The sequence below is a fragment of the Arachis stenosperma genome, chromosome 5 (genome assembly GCF_014773155.1).
Source record: "Arachis stenosperma cultivar V10309 chromosome 5, arast.V10309.gnm1.PFL2, whole genome shotgun sequence".
Classification (NCBI taxonomy): Eukaryota; Viridiplantae; Streptophyta; class Magnoliopsida; order Fabales; family Fabaceae; genus Arachis; species Arachis stenosperma.
In genome coordinates this window covers 127,172,644-127,186,981 of record NC_080381.1, presented here as the reverse complement: position 1 = coordinate 127,186,981, position 14,338 = coordinate 127,172,644, and the positions used below count along the sequence as shown (strand labels likewise).

General features: G+C 43.9%; 1 protein-coding gene and 1 non-coding gene across 2 annotated transcripts; both read left to right on the top strand.

The window, feature by feature from the left end:
* LOC130981349 (uncharacterized) lies at positions 1 to 14,338 on the top strand. The gene is made up of 5 exons (XM_057904942.1): positions 1 to 1,233; positions 1,333 to 2,407; positions 12,778 to 13,325; positions 13,470 to 13,950; positions 14,151 to 14,338. The coding sequence occupies exons 1-5, from the start codon at positions 1 to 3 to the stop codon at positions 14,336 to 14,338; spliced, it is 3,525 nt and encodes a 1,174-aa protein (XP_057760925.1).
* LOC130984902 (small nucleolar RNA R71) lies at positions 8,752 to 8,859 on the top strand. The gene has a single exon (XR_009088806.1). It is a non-coding gene; the product is annotated as a small nucleolar RNA R71 (small nucleolar RNA).

The window sequence follows — 14,338 nt, the reverse complement described above, 5'->3', positions numbered from 1 at the left end:
ATGGTCATCACGGCTAGAGTGGAAACCGGCCTCGTCAAACGCATCCTTGTCGACACAGGGACTGATTCAAACATCATGTTCCGCAACGTATTCGACGCACTGGGGCTGAGGGACGCCGATTTGACGACCCACCAACACGGGGTCATCGGGTTGGGCGACAACTTCATTAAACCTGACGGAGTAATATCCCTACCGATCTCGGTAGGACAAACCCAAGGCCGAAGGTCGACGATGGCCGAGTTCGTGATCCTCCGAGATTCCACCGCCTATAACATCATCTTGGGAAGGAAGACGATAAACGATGTTGAAGCGATAATCAACACGAAGCTGTTGGTCATGAAGTTCGTTACTGATGACGGATCTATAGGGTCCATAAGAGGGGATATCGAGACGGCGGTCGCCTACGACAACGCCAGCCTCTCCCTGAGAAAGAAATCAAAGGAGGCGTCCGGTATGTTCCTGGCTGACCTGGACGCCAGGGTGGACGACAAACCTAGACCAGAACCAGAAGGGGACCTGGAAAAATTCATAATCGGCGACACGGAGGAGAAATTCACGTTCATCAACAAGAACCTCCCACAAGAGTTAAATGAGCCCTTGATCGAAATGATAAGGGCCAATAGGGATTTGTTTGCCTGGACACCTGCCGACATGCCGGGTATAGACCCGAAAATCATGTCACACCATCTGGCCGTCAGGTCGGAAGCACGCCCGGTAACACAACGCAGAAGAAAGATGTCGACAGAAAGGGCGGAGGAAGTGTCCAGGCAGACGGCCAGCGTCCTAGAAGCAGGTTTCATACGAGAAGTAGACTACTCGACGTGGCTCTCAAACGTTGTTCTAGTGAAAAAGCACAACGGCAAATGGAGAATGTGTGTAGACTACTCTGACCTTAACAAGGCATGCCCAAAAGATTGTTTCCCACTCCCCAACATAGACGCGCTCGTCGACGCTACGGCGGGCTACCGTTATCTGAGCTTTATGGACGCCTACTCCGGTTATAACCAGATACCGATGCACCGTCCAGATGAAGACAAAACGGCGTTCATAACACCAGGGGGAACCTTCTGCTACAAGGTGATGCCGTTCGGCCTAAAAAACGCAGGAGCGACATACCAAAGGCTGATGAGCAAGATATTCCAAGATCTTATAGGCAAAACGGTGGAAGTCTACGTCGACGATGTCCTCGCAAAAATAACGCGACCAGACGACCTCTTAAAGGATCTGGAAAACGTATTCACATCTCTCCGGCAACACGGCATGAGGTTGAACCCCCTCAAATGTGCCTTCGCCATGGAAGCTGGCAAGTTCTTAGGATTTATGATAACTCAGAGAGGGGTAGAAGCCAACCCGGAGAAGTGCCAGGCGGTACTCCAAATGAAGAGCCCAGGTTGTATCAAGGACGTCCAAAGATTGGCGGGGCGGTTGACCTCGTTATCCCGGTTTCTCGGAGCCTCGGCAGCAAAAGCCCTACCATTCTTTAACCTCATGAAGAAAGGGATGGCGTTCAAGTGGACACCCGCATGTGAGGAAGCCTTCCAGCACTTCAAGGAAATCCTGGCGGCACCACCTGTACTCGGGAAGCCAAAGAACGGGGAGCCGCTATACCTGTACCTCGCCATAACAGGAGAAGCCCTGGCCGCGGTACTGGTGCGGGAAGAAGGGAGGGCTCAACAGCCGGTCTATTTCATAAGCAGAGCCCTGCAAGGGGCAGAATTAAGATACAGCAAACTAGAAAAGCTAGCTCTGGCGCTCTTGACCTCCTCACGAAGGTTAAAGCAATACTTCCAAAGTCACCAGGTTGTCGTAAGAACGGACCAAGGGATTCGGCAAGTACTTCAAAAACCCGACTTAGCGGGGAGAATGATGACTTGGTCCATCGAACTCTCCCAATACGACATACGGTATGAACCCCGGCAAGCCATCAAGGCGCAGGCGATGGCAGATTTTCTGGTAGAAGTAACTGGGGACCCAACCGAAGAAGCGGGCACACGGTGGAAGCTCCATGTGGACGGAGCTTCCAACCAGACGTCTGGAGGTGCCGGGATCATCCTGGAAAGCCCGGTTGGAGTCGTATACGAGCAGTCGATCAGGTTCGAGTTCCCCGTTTCGAACAATCAGGCGGAATACGAAGCCCTTATAGGGGGCTTGACCCTAGCAGCAGAAGTCGGGGCAACAAGGCTGGAAATATGCAGCGATTCTCAGGTCGTCACCTCCCAGGTAAATGGGAGCTACCAAGCCAAAGACTCGTTATTACAAAAGTACTTGGAAAAAGTCAAAAGCTTAAGCCAAAAATTTGAGGAGGTCACGGTCCACCACGTGCCTAGAGAAAGGAACACACGGGCAGAACTCCTATCAAAGTTGGCCAGCACTAAACCGGGAGAAGGCAACCGGTCTCTCATCCAAGGTATGACGAGAGAGCCGGCAGTCACCTTGCACGTGACAAGACTGGACCCTTCATGGCTAGACCCCTGGTGCGCGAAATTGTGAACAATACTTTTCACAACTCTCATAATCCCCGGTCATGAACTCCAAAAACTTGGTGGTTCAATTCCATGGCATTACACAACTTCACACAACTAACCAGCAAGTGCACTGGGTCGTCCAAGTAATACCTTACGTGAGTAAGGGTCGATCCCACGGAGATTGTTAGCATTGAAGCAAGCTATGGTCATCTTGTAAATCTTAGTCAGGCAAACTCAATTGTATATGATGATGAACGAAAATAACATAAAGATAAGGATAGTGATACTTATGTATATCATTGGTGTAAGAGCTTCAGACAAGTGTATGAAGATGCCTTCCCTTCCGTCTCTCTGCTTTCCTACTGCCTTCATCCAATCCTTCTTACTCCTTTCCATGGCAAACTTGTGTAGGGTCTCACTGTTGTCAGCAGCTACCTCCCATCCGCGCAGTGAAAGCTAATGCACGCACTCTGTCACAGTACTGCCAATCACCGGTTTGGTTCCCTCCCCTACCGGAATAGAATCACTCTTTTGCGTCTGTCACTAACGCCCAGTAGGTTACAGGTTTGAAGCACGTCACAGTCATTCAGTCATTGAATCCTACTCAGAATACCACAGACAAGGTTAGACCTTCCGGATTCTCTTGAATGCCGCCATCAGTTCTTGCCTATACCACGAAGACTCTGATCTCACGGAATGGTTGGCTCGTTTGTCAGGCGAGCACTCGGTTGTCAGGCGATCAACCATGCATCATGCAATCAGGAATCCAAGAGATATTCACTAAGCCTCAGATGCTTGTAGAACAAGAATGGTTGTCAGTCACCTTGTTCATGAGTGAGAATGGTGATGGGCGTCAATCATCACCTTCATCATGTTGAAGAACAAGTGATATCTTGGATAAAGAACAAGCGGAATTGAATGGAAGAATAATAGTAATTGCATTAATACTCGAGGTACAGCAGAGCTCCACACCTTAATCTATGGTGTGTAGAAACTCCACCGTTGAAAATACATAAGAACAGGGTCTAGGCATGGCCGAATGGCCAGCCTCCCAAAGGTCTAAGATAGCATAAAACAAAGATAGCTACCAAAGTCTCCTAAAAGTCTCTTAAAAAATCCTACTTATAGAAAACTAGTACATAGATGAGTAAATGACATAAAAATCCACTTCTGGGCCCACTTGGTGTGTGCTTGGGCTGAGCAATGAAGCAATTTCGTGTAGAGACTCTCCTTGGAGTTAAACGCCAGCTTTAGTGCCAGTTTGGGCGTTTAACTCCCAATTAGGTGCCAGTTCCGGCGTTTAACGCTGGAATTTCTTGAGGTGACTTTGAACGCCGGTTTGGGCCATCAAATCTTGGGCAAAGTATGGACTATTATATATTGCTGGAAAGCCCAGGATGTCTACTTTCCAACGCCGTTGAGATCGCGCCAATTGGGCTTCTGTAGCTCCAGAAAATCCACTTCGAGTGCAGGGAGGTCAGAATCCAACAGCATCTGCAGTCCTTTTGAGTCTCTGGATCGGATTTTTGCTCAGATCCCTCAATTTCAGCCAGAAAATACCTGAAATCACAGAAAAACACACAAACTCATAGTAAAGTCCAGAAAAGTGAATTTTAACTAAAAACTAATAAAAATATACTAAAAACTAACTAGATCATACTAAAAATATACTAAAAACAATGCCAAAAAGTATACAGATTATCCGCTCATCACAACACCAAACTTAAATTGTTGCTTGTCCCCAAGCAACTGAAAATCAAATAAGATAAAAAGAAGAGAATATGCAATGAACTCCAAAAACATCTATGAAGATCAGTATTAATTAGATGAGCGGGGCTTTTACTTTTTGTCTCTGAATAGTTTTGGCATCTCACTCTATCCCTTGTAATTCAGAATGATTGGCTTCTTTAGGAACTTAGAATCCAGATAGTGTTAATGATTCTCCTAGTAAAGTATGATGATTCTTGAACATAGCTATTTATTGAGTCTTGGCTGTGGCCCAAAGCACTCTGTCTTCCAGTATTACCACCGGATACATACATGCCACAGACACATAATTGGGTCAACCTTTCTAGATTGTGACTCAGCTTTGCTAAAGTCCCCAATTAGAGGTGTCCAGGGTTCTTAAGCACACTCTTATTGCCTTGGATCACAACTTTATTTCTTTCTTTTTTTTTTCTTTTTCTCTCTTTCTATTTTTTTCTTTTTTTTCGTTTTTTTTTTCGATTTTTTTTTTTTTTTGCTTCAAGAATCATTTTTTTATGATTTTTCAGATCCTCAATAACATGTCTCCTTTTTCATCATTCTTTCAAGAGCCAACATTCATGAACCACAAATTCAAGATACATATGCACTGTTCAAGCATACATTCAGAGAACAAAAGTGTTGCCACCACATCAAAATAATTAAACTATTATAAAATTCAGAATTCATGCAACTCTTTTCTTTTCAATTAAGCACGTTTTTATTTAAGAGAGGTGATGGATTCATAGGACATTCATAACTTTAAGGCATAGACACTAAGACACTAATGATCACAAGACACAAACATGGATAAACATAAAGCATAAAAATCGAAAAACAGGAGAATAAAGAACAAGGAAATCAAGGAATGGGTCCACCTTAGTGATGGCGGCTCTTTCTTGCTTTTGAAGATCCTATGGAGTGCTTGAGCTCCTCAATGTCTCTTCCTTGTCTTTGTTGCTCCTCCCTCATGATTCTTTGGTCTTCTCTAATTTCATGAAGGATGATGGAGTGTTCTTGATGCTCCACCCTTAGTTGTCCCATATTGGAACTCAACTCTCCTAGAGAGGTGTTCAGTTGCTCCCAATAGTTTTGTGGAGGAAAGTGCATCCCTTGAGGTATCTCAGGGATCTCATGGTGAGAGGGGTCTCTTGTGTACTCCATCCTTTTCTTGGTGATGGGCTTGTCCTCATCAATGGGGGTATCTCCTTCTATGTCAACTCCAACTGAATAACAGAGGTGACAGATGAGATGAGGAAAGGCTAACCTTGCCAAAGTGGAGGTCTTGTCCGCCACCTTGTAGAGTTCTTGGGCTATAACCTCATGAACTTCCACTTCTTCTCCAATCATGATGCTATGGATCATGATAGCCCGGTCTATGGTAACTTCGGACCGGTTGCTAGTGGGAATGATTGAGCGTTGTATGAACTCTAACCATCCTCTAGCCACGGGCTTGAGGTCATGCCTTCTCAATTGAACCGGCTTTCCTCTTGAATCTTGCCTCCATTGTGCGCCCTCTTCACATATGGTTGTGAGGACTTGGTCCAACCTTTGATCAAAGTTGACCCTTCTAGTGTAAGGATGCTCATCTCCTTGCATCATAGGCAAGTTGAACGCCACCCTCACACTCTCCGGACTAAAATCCAAGTATTTCCCTCGAACCATAGTGAGATAATTCTTTGGATTCGGGTTCACACTTTGGTCATGGTTCTTGGTGATCCATGCATTGGCATAGAATTCTTGAACCATCAAGATTCCGACTTGTTGAATGGGGTTGGTAAGTACTTCCCAACCTCTTCTTCGGATCTCATGGCGGATCTCCGGATATTCACCCTTTTTGAGTGAAAAGGGGACTTCGGGGATCACCTTCTTCAAGGCCACAACTTCATAGAAGTGGTCTTGATGCACCCTTGAGAGGAATCTATCCATCTCCCATGACTCGGAGGTGGAAGCTTTTGCCTTCCCTTTCCTCTTTTTAGAGGTTTCTCCGGCCTTGGATGCCATAAATGGTTATGAAAAAGCAACGCTTTTACCACACCAAACTTAAAATGTTTGCTCGTCCTCGAGCAAAAGAAGAAAGAAGAGAGTAGAATAAGAGGAAATGAGGAAGAGGGAGATGGTAGTGGGTTCGGCCAAGAAGGGTAAGAAAGGGTGTTTAGGTTGTGTGAAAATGAAGAGTTGAAGAAGGGTATTTATAGGAGAGAGGGGGTAAAGGTTCGGCCATGAGGGGTGGGTTTGGGGAGGGAAAGTGGTTTGAATTTGAAGGGTGAGGTTGGTGGGGATTTATGAAGGATGGATGTGAGTGGTGAAGAGAAAGATGGGATTTGATAGGTGAAGGGTTTTTGGGGAAGAGGTATTGAGGTGATTGGTGAATGGGGGAAGAAGAGAGAGAGTGATGGTGGGGTCCTGTGGGGTCCACAGATCCTGTGGTGTCAAGGAAAAGTCATCCCTGCACCAAATGTTGCTCAAAATCACGTTTTGAGCTATTTCTGGCGTTAAACGCCGGGCTGGTGCCCATTCCTGGCGTTTAACGCCAGGTTGTTGCCCTTTTCTGGCGTTTAACGCCAGTCTGGTGCCCCTTTCTGGCGTTAAACGCCCAGAATGGTGCCAGACTGGGCGTTAAACGCCCAACAGCTAGCATTACTGGCGTTTGAACGCCAGTTTCTTTTCCTCCAGGGTGTGCTGTTTTTCTTCCTATTTTTCATTATGTTTTTGCTTTTTTCATTGTTTTTGTGACTTCTTATGATCATCAACCTACAAAAAAGATAAAATAACAAAAGAAAATAGTTAACTATAAAACATTGGGTTGCCTCCCAACAAGCGCTTCTTTAATGTCATTAGCTTGACAGAGGACTCTCATGGAGCCTCAGAGATACTCAGAACCGTGTTGGAACCTCCCAACACCAAACTTAGAGTTTGAATGTGGGGGTTCAACACCAAACTTAGAGTTTGGTTGTGGCCTCCCAACACCAAACTTAGAGTTTGACTGTGGGGGCTCTGCTTGGCTCTGTTTTGAGAGAAGCTCTTCATGCTTCCTCTCCATGATGATAGAGGAATGTCCTTGGGCCTTAAACACCAAGGATTCTTCATTCACTTGAATGATCAACTCTCCTCTATCAACATCAATCACAGCCTTTGCTGTGGCTAGGAAGGGTCTACCAAGGATGATGGATTCATCCATGCACTTCCCAGTCTCTAGGACTATGAAGTCAGTAGGGATGTAATGGTCTTCAATCTTCACCAAAACATTCTCTACAAGTCCATGAGCTTGTTTTCTTGAATTGTCTGCCATCTCTAATGAGATTCTTGCAGCTTGCACCTCAAGGATCCCTAATTTCTCCATTACAGAGAGGGGCATGAGGTTTACACTTGACCCTAAGTCACACAAGACCTTCTTGAAGTTCATGGTGCCTATGGTACAAGGTATAGAAAACTTCCCAGGATCCTGCCTCTTTTGAGGCAGTTTCTGCCTAGACAAGTCATCCAGTTCTTTGGTGAGCAAAGGTGGTTCATCCTCCCAAGTCTCATTTCCAAACAACTTGTCATTTAGCTTCATGATTGCTCCAAGGTATTTAGCAACTTGCTCTTCAGTGACATACTCATCCTCTTCAGAGGAAGAATACTCATCAGAGCTCATGAATGGCAAAAGTAAGTCCAATGGAATCTCTATGGTCTCATTTTGAGCCTCAGATTCCCATTGGAACTCAGAGGAGATTGGTACACGCCCACTGAGGGCTTCCTCAGTGGCGTCCTCCTCCTCTCTTTCCTCTCCATATTCGGCCATGTCTATGGCTTTGCACTCTCCTTTTGGATTTTCTTCTGTATTACTTGGGAGAGTGCTAGGAGGGAGTTCAGTAACTTTCTTGCTCAGCTGACCCACTTGTCCTTCCAAATTCCTAATGGAGGACCTTGTTTCATTCATGAAACTTTGAGTGGTCTTTATTAGATCAGAGACCATTGTTGCTAAGTCAGAAGTGTTCTGCTTAGAACTCTCTGTCTGTTGCTGAGAAGATGATGAAAAAGGCTTGCCATTGCTAAACCTGTTTCTTCCACCATTATTATTATTGAAACCTTGTTGAGGTCTCTCTTGATTCTTCCATGAGAAATTTGGGTGATTTCTCCATGAGGAATTGGAGGTGTTTTCATAGGGTTCTCCTAAGTAATTCACCTCTTCCATTGAAGGGTTCTCAGGATCATAAGCTTCTTCCTCAGATGAAGCTTCCTTAGTACTGCTTGGTGCATTTTGCATTCCAGACAGACTTTGAGAAATCAAATTGACTTGTTGAGTCAATATCTTGTTCTGAGCCAATATGGCATTCAGAGTATCAATCTCAAGAACTCCTTTCTTCTGACTAGTCCCATTGTTCACAGGATTTCTTTCAGAAGTGTACATGAATTGGTTATTTGCAACCATTTCAATCAGTTCTTGAGCTTCTGCAGGCGTCTTCTTCAGATGAAGAGATCCTCCAGCAGAGCTATCCAAGGACATCTTGGATAGTTCAGAGAGACCATCATAGAAAATACCTATGATGCTCCATTCAGAAAGCATGTCAGAAGGACATTTTCTGATCAATTGTTTGTATCTTTCCCAAGCTTCATAGAGGGATTCTCCATCCTTCTGTCTGAAGGTTTGGACTTCCACTCTAAGCTTACTCCATCTTTGTGGTGGAAAGAACTTTGCCAAGAAGGCATTGACTAGCTTTTCCCAAGAGTCCAGGCTTTCTTTAGGTTGAGAATCCAACCATATTCTAGCTCTGTCTCTTACAGCAAAAGGGAATAGCATCAGTCTGTAGACCTCAGGGTTAACCCCATTAGTCTTGACTGTGTCACAGATTTGCAAGAATTCAGCTAAGAACTGATGAGGATCTTCCATTAGAAGTCCATGGAACTTGCAATTCTGTTGCATTAGAGAAACTAATTGAGGCTTTAGCTCAAAGTTGTTTGCTCCAATGGCAGGGATAGAGATGCTTCTCCCATAGAAATCAGGAGTAGGTGCAGTAAAGTCACCCAGCACCTTCCTTGCATTGTTGGCATTGTTGTTGTTTTCGGCTGCCATGTGTTCTTCTTCCTTGAAGAATTCGGTCAGGTCCTCAACAGAGAGTTGTGCTTTAGCTTCTCTTAGCTTTCGCTTTAAGGTTCTCTCAGGCTCAGGATCAGCTTCAACAAGAATGCCTTTGTCTCTGCTCCTGCTCATATGAAAGAGAAGAGAAAAAGAGAATATGGAATCCTCTATGTCACAGTATAGAGATTCCTTGAAGTGTCAGGGGAAAAGAGAAATAGTAAGAAGAAGGAGAAGAAGAATTCGAACTTTAATTAGATAAGGTTCGAATTGTGCATTTAGAAGGAGTAGTACTCCATAAATAGAAGGATGTGAGAAGGAGGGAAGAGGATTTTCGAAAATTCAATTAAAAGATTTTGAAAACATTTTGAAAAATTGATTGATAATTTTCGAAAACTCAAAGTGGAAAAGAGATCAAGTGATTTTTGAAAAAGATTCTGAAATTAGAAATTAAAAAGATTTGATTGAAAACTAATTTGAAAAAGATGTGATTGAAAAGAATTGATTGAAAAGTTATGGTTTTAAAAAGATGTGATTGAGAAGATATGATTTGAAAACAATTTTAAAAGATAAGATTTGAAAACAATTTGAAAAGATATAATTTAAAAAAAATTGATGACTTGCCTAACAAGAAAAGATATGATTCAAACATAAAACCCTCCTTCATAGAAAAGGCAAAAAATGTTCAATCAAATCATTAATTGTTAGTAAGTATCTTTGAAAAGGGAAAGAAATTGATTTTGAAAACATTTGATTGAAAAGATATGATTTGAAAAAGATTTGGTTTTGAAAAACTTTGAAAACTTGAAAAAAAAATTTGATTTGGAAACAAAATCTTCCTCCTAGCACCATCCTGGCGTTAAACGCCCAGAATGGTATACATTCTGGCGTTTAACGCCCAAAATGCTACCTCTTTGGGCGTTAAACGCCCAACCAGGTACCTTGGCTGGCGTTTAAACGCCAGTCTGCCTTCTTCACTGGGCATTTTTGAATGCTCAGCTTTTTCTGTATAATTCCTCTGCAGTATGTTCTGAATCTTCAATTCTTTGTATCATTGACTTGGAAAGACACAAAATAAAAATATTTTTTGGATTTTTGATAATCAAAATGCAACAAGAATCAAATAACAATGCATGCAAGACACCAAACTTAGCAGTTTGTGTGCTACCGACACTATATGAGACACATGAACACTCAAGTCAATAGAATTTAAAGATCAAAACAAGAAATATATGCATGGATTCGAAAAATGTAACAAAAACATGCATTTGACACCAAACTTAAGATGAGACACTAGACTCAAGCAAGAAACATCAAATATTTTTGATTTTTATGATTTTGCAAATTTTTTTTTGTATTTTTCGAAAATTAAGTGGGAAAAGGTATCAAAATTCTTAATGAGAATTCCAGGAATCAGTGCAATGCTAGTCTAAGACTCCGGTCCAGGAATTAGACATGGCTTCACAGCCAGCCAAGCTTTCAAAGAAAGCTTCGGTCCAAAACACTAGACATGACCAAAGGTCAGCCAAGCCTTAGCAGATCACTGCTCCAAAAGCAAAATTGATGAAAATCAACACGCTCTTGTGGTGATAAGTTGAAACCTCGGTCCAATCAGATTAGACATGGCTTCTCAGCCAGCCAGATTTCAACAAATCAGCATGAAACTCTAGAATTCATCTTCAAGAATTTCGAAAAAAAAATAAATACCTAATCTAAGCAACAAGATGAACCGTCAGTTGTCCAAACTAGAACAATCCCATGCATTGTTACCAAAAGCTTGCTCAAAACTTGAACAATCCCCGGCAACGGCGCCAAAAACTTGGTGCGCGAAATTGTGAACAATACTTTTCACAACTCTCATAATCCCCGGTCATGAACTCCAAAAACTTGGTGGTTCAATTCCATGGCATTACACAACTTCGCACAACTAACCAGCAAGTGCACTGGGTCGTCCAAGTAATACCTTACGTGAGTAAGGGTCGATCCCACGGAGATTGTTAGCATTGAAGCAAGCTATGGTCATCTTGTAAATCTTAGTCAGGCAAACTCAATTGTATATGATGATGAACGAAAATAACATAAAGATAAGGATAGTGATACTTATGTAGATCATTGGTGTAAAAGCTTCAGACAAGTGTATGAAGATGCCTTCCCTTCCGTCTCTCTGCTTTCCTACTGCCTTCATCCAATCCTTCTTACTCCTTTCCATGGCAAACTCGTGTAGGGTCTCACTGTTGTCAGCAGCTACCTCCCATCCGCGCAGTGAAAGCTAATGCACGCACTCTGTCACAGTACTGCCAATCACCGGTTTGGTTCCCTCCCCTACCGGAATAGAATCACTCTTTTGCGTCTGTCACTAACGCCCAGTAGGTTACAGGTTTGAAGCACGTCACAGTCATTCAGTCATTGAATCCTACTCAGAATACCACAGACAAGGTTAGACCTTCCGGATTCTCTTGAATGCCGCCATCAGTTCTTGCCTATACCACGAAGACTCTGATCTCACGGAATGGTTGGCTCGTTTGTCAGGCGAGCACTCGGTTGTCAGGCGATCAACCATGCATCATGCAATCAGGAATCCAAGAGATATTCACTAAGCCTCAGATGCTTGTAGAACAAGAATGGTTGTCAGTCACCTTGTTCATGAGTGAGAATGGTGATGGGCGTCAATCATCACCTTCATCATGTTGAAGAACAAGTGATATCTTGGATAAAGAACAAGCGGAATTGAATGGAAGAATAATAGTAATTGCATTAATACTCGAGGTACAGCAGAGCTCCACACCTTAATCTATGGTGTGTAGAAACTCCACCGTTGAAAATACATAAGAACAGGGTCTAGGCATGGCCGAATGGCCAGCCTCCCAAAGGTCTAAGATAGCATAAAACAAAGATAGCTACCAAAGTCTCCTAAAAGTCTCTTAAAAAATCCTACTTATAGAAAACTAGTACATAGATGAGTAAATGACATAAAAATCCACTTCCGGGCCCACTTGGTGTGTGCTTGGGCTGAGCAATGAAGCAATTTCGTGTAGAGACTCTCCTTGGAGTTAAACGCCAGCTTTAGTGCCAGTTTGGGCGTTTAACTCCCAATTAGGTGCCAGTTCCGGCGTTTAACGCTGGAATTTCTTGAGGTGACTTTGAACGCCGGTTTGGGCCATCAAATCTTGGGCAAAGTATGGACTATTATATATTGCTGGAAAGCCCAGGATGTCTACTTTCCAACGCCGTTGAGATCGCGCCAATTGGGCTTCTGTAGCTCCAGAAAATCCACTTCGAGTGCAGGGAGGTCAGAATCCAACAGCATCTGCAGTCCTTTTGAGTCTCTGGATCGGATTTTTGCTCAGATCCCTCAATTTCAGCCAGAAAATACCTGAAATCACAGAAAAACACACAAACTCATAGTAAAGTCCAGAAAAGTGAATTTTAACTAAAAACTAATAAAAATATACTAAAAACTAACTAGATCATACTAAAAATATACTAAAAACAATGCCAAAAAGTATACAGATTATCCGCTCATCAACCCCATCACTAGCTTCTTGGAAAATGGCAAACTCCCTGACGACAAAAAGGACGCGGCGAAACAGAGAAGGGAAGCAGCCAAATACGCCGTCATCCAAGGGCAACTATTCAAGAAAGGGCTCAACCAGCCCCTGTTGAAGTGCTTACACCCCGACCAAACGGACTACGTCCTCAGGGAAGTCCATGAAGCCTGCTGCGGACACCACATAGGAGGCAAGGCCCTAGCAAGAAAATTAATTCGAGACGGATACTATTGGCCGTCAATGATGGCAGACTCCAAAGAGTTCGTCAAAAAATGCGTGAAGTGCCAAGAGAACGCCAATTTCCACAGGGCACCGGCCTCCGAGTTAAGCTTGTTAACGTCCTCCCGGCCATTCTCTCAATGGGGAGTCGACCTCTTGGGACCCTTCCCTGTCGGTCCTGGGCAGGTCAAGTACCTCATAGTTGCCATTGATTACTACACCAAATGGATAGAAGCTGAACCACTAGCTAGCATATCCTCATCCAATTGCAGGAAGTTCTTGTGGAGGCAGGTGATAACGCGATTTGGGGTCCCGGAAGTCGTCATCTCGGACAACGGCACGTAATTTACCGACAAGAAGTTCACGGAATTTCTCACCGGCCTGGGCATAAAACAAAGGTTCTCCTCGGTAGAGCACCCCCAGACAAACGGACAGGTGGAGTCCGCGAACAAGATCATCTTTTTAGGGCTGAAGAAGCGATTGGATAATAAAAAGGGTGCTTGGGCCGACGAACTAGCCTCGGTACTCTGGTCTTACCGAACAACCGATCAATCCTCCACTAAGGAGACTCCTTTCCGACTAACATACGGGTTAGATGCGGTAATACCCGTAGAGATCGGGGAACCAAGCCCCCGGCTACTTTTGAAAGGAGTGGAGGAAGCCGTGGAAAAGGACTTGATAGACGAAGTCAGAGAAATGGCCCATTTGACAGAGACAGCGCTAAAGCAAAGAATGGCCCTACGCTACAACACCAAAGTGCTCAAAAGGGAATTCGAGCCAAACGACCTCGTCCTGAGGCGAAACGACATCGGCCCACCAACCCCTGGAGCAGGCAAGCTGGCGGCAAACTGGGAAGGCCCCTATAGAATCAAAGAAGCAATGGGTAAAGGCGCCTTCAAGTTAGAAAGGCTAAATGGTAAGGAAGTCCCGAGAACATGGAACGCAAACAATCTGAGAAGGTTCTACTCCTGAAACGCGGGGCGACTAACCGACTAATCAGGCTAAGTGGTTAAGATGCAAATTTAAACTTTCCATTATGACCTATGGGTCCCTTATGCCATTGCCGAATAAGATATACTTGCGCAAATTTTCTTTTTTGTAATTTCTCTTTTTCAGATAACACGCTCTATCACAACCCGACGACGATGCGCGGCCCCGGGACTGATCACCCCGGGAGCCCGTCAAATACCGTCATAACAAATGACCACGCAAAAAGGCCACGGCTCGTTAATATAAACAGCAACTATAAACCAATAACGGTTAATAGAAATGATAGCACGGCCAGACGAATAAGAAAGAGTTAA

Coding starts and splice junctions, on each gene's coding strand:
- LOC130981349 (XM_057904942.1), top strand. CDS start 1: ATGGTCATCACGGCTAGAGTGGAAACCGGCCTCGTCAAACGCATCCTT. Junction 1,234..1,332: donor TCTTAAAGGATCTGGAAAAC/GTATTCACATCT, acceptor ATGATAACTCAG/AGAGGGGTAGAAGCCAACCC. Junction 2,408..12,777: donor CAACCGGTCTCTCATCCAAG/GTATGACGAGAG, acceptor AAAAGTATACAG/ATTATCCGCTCATCAACCCC.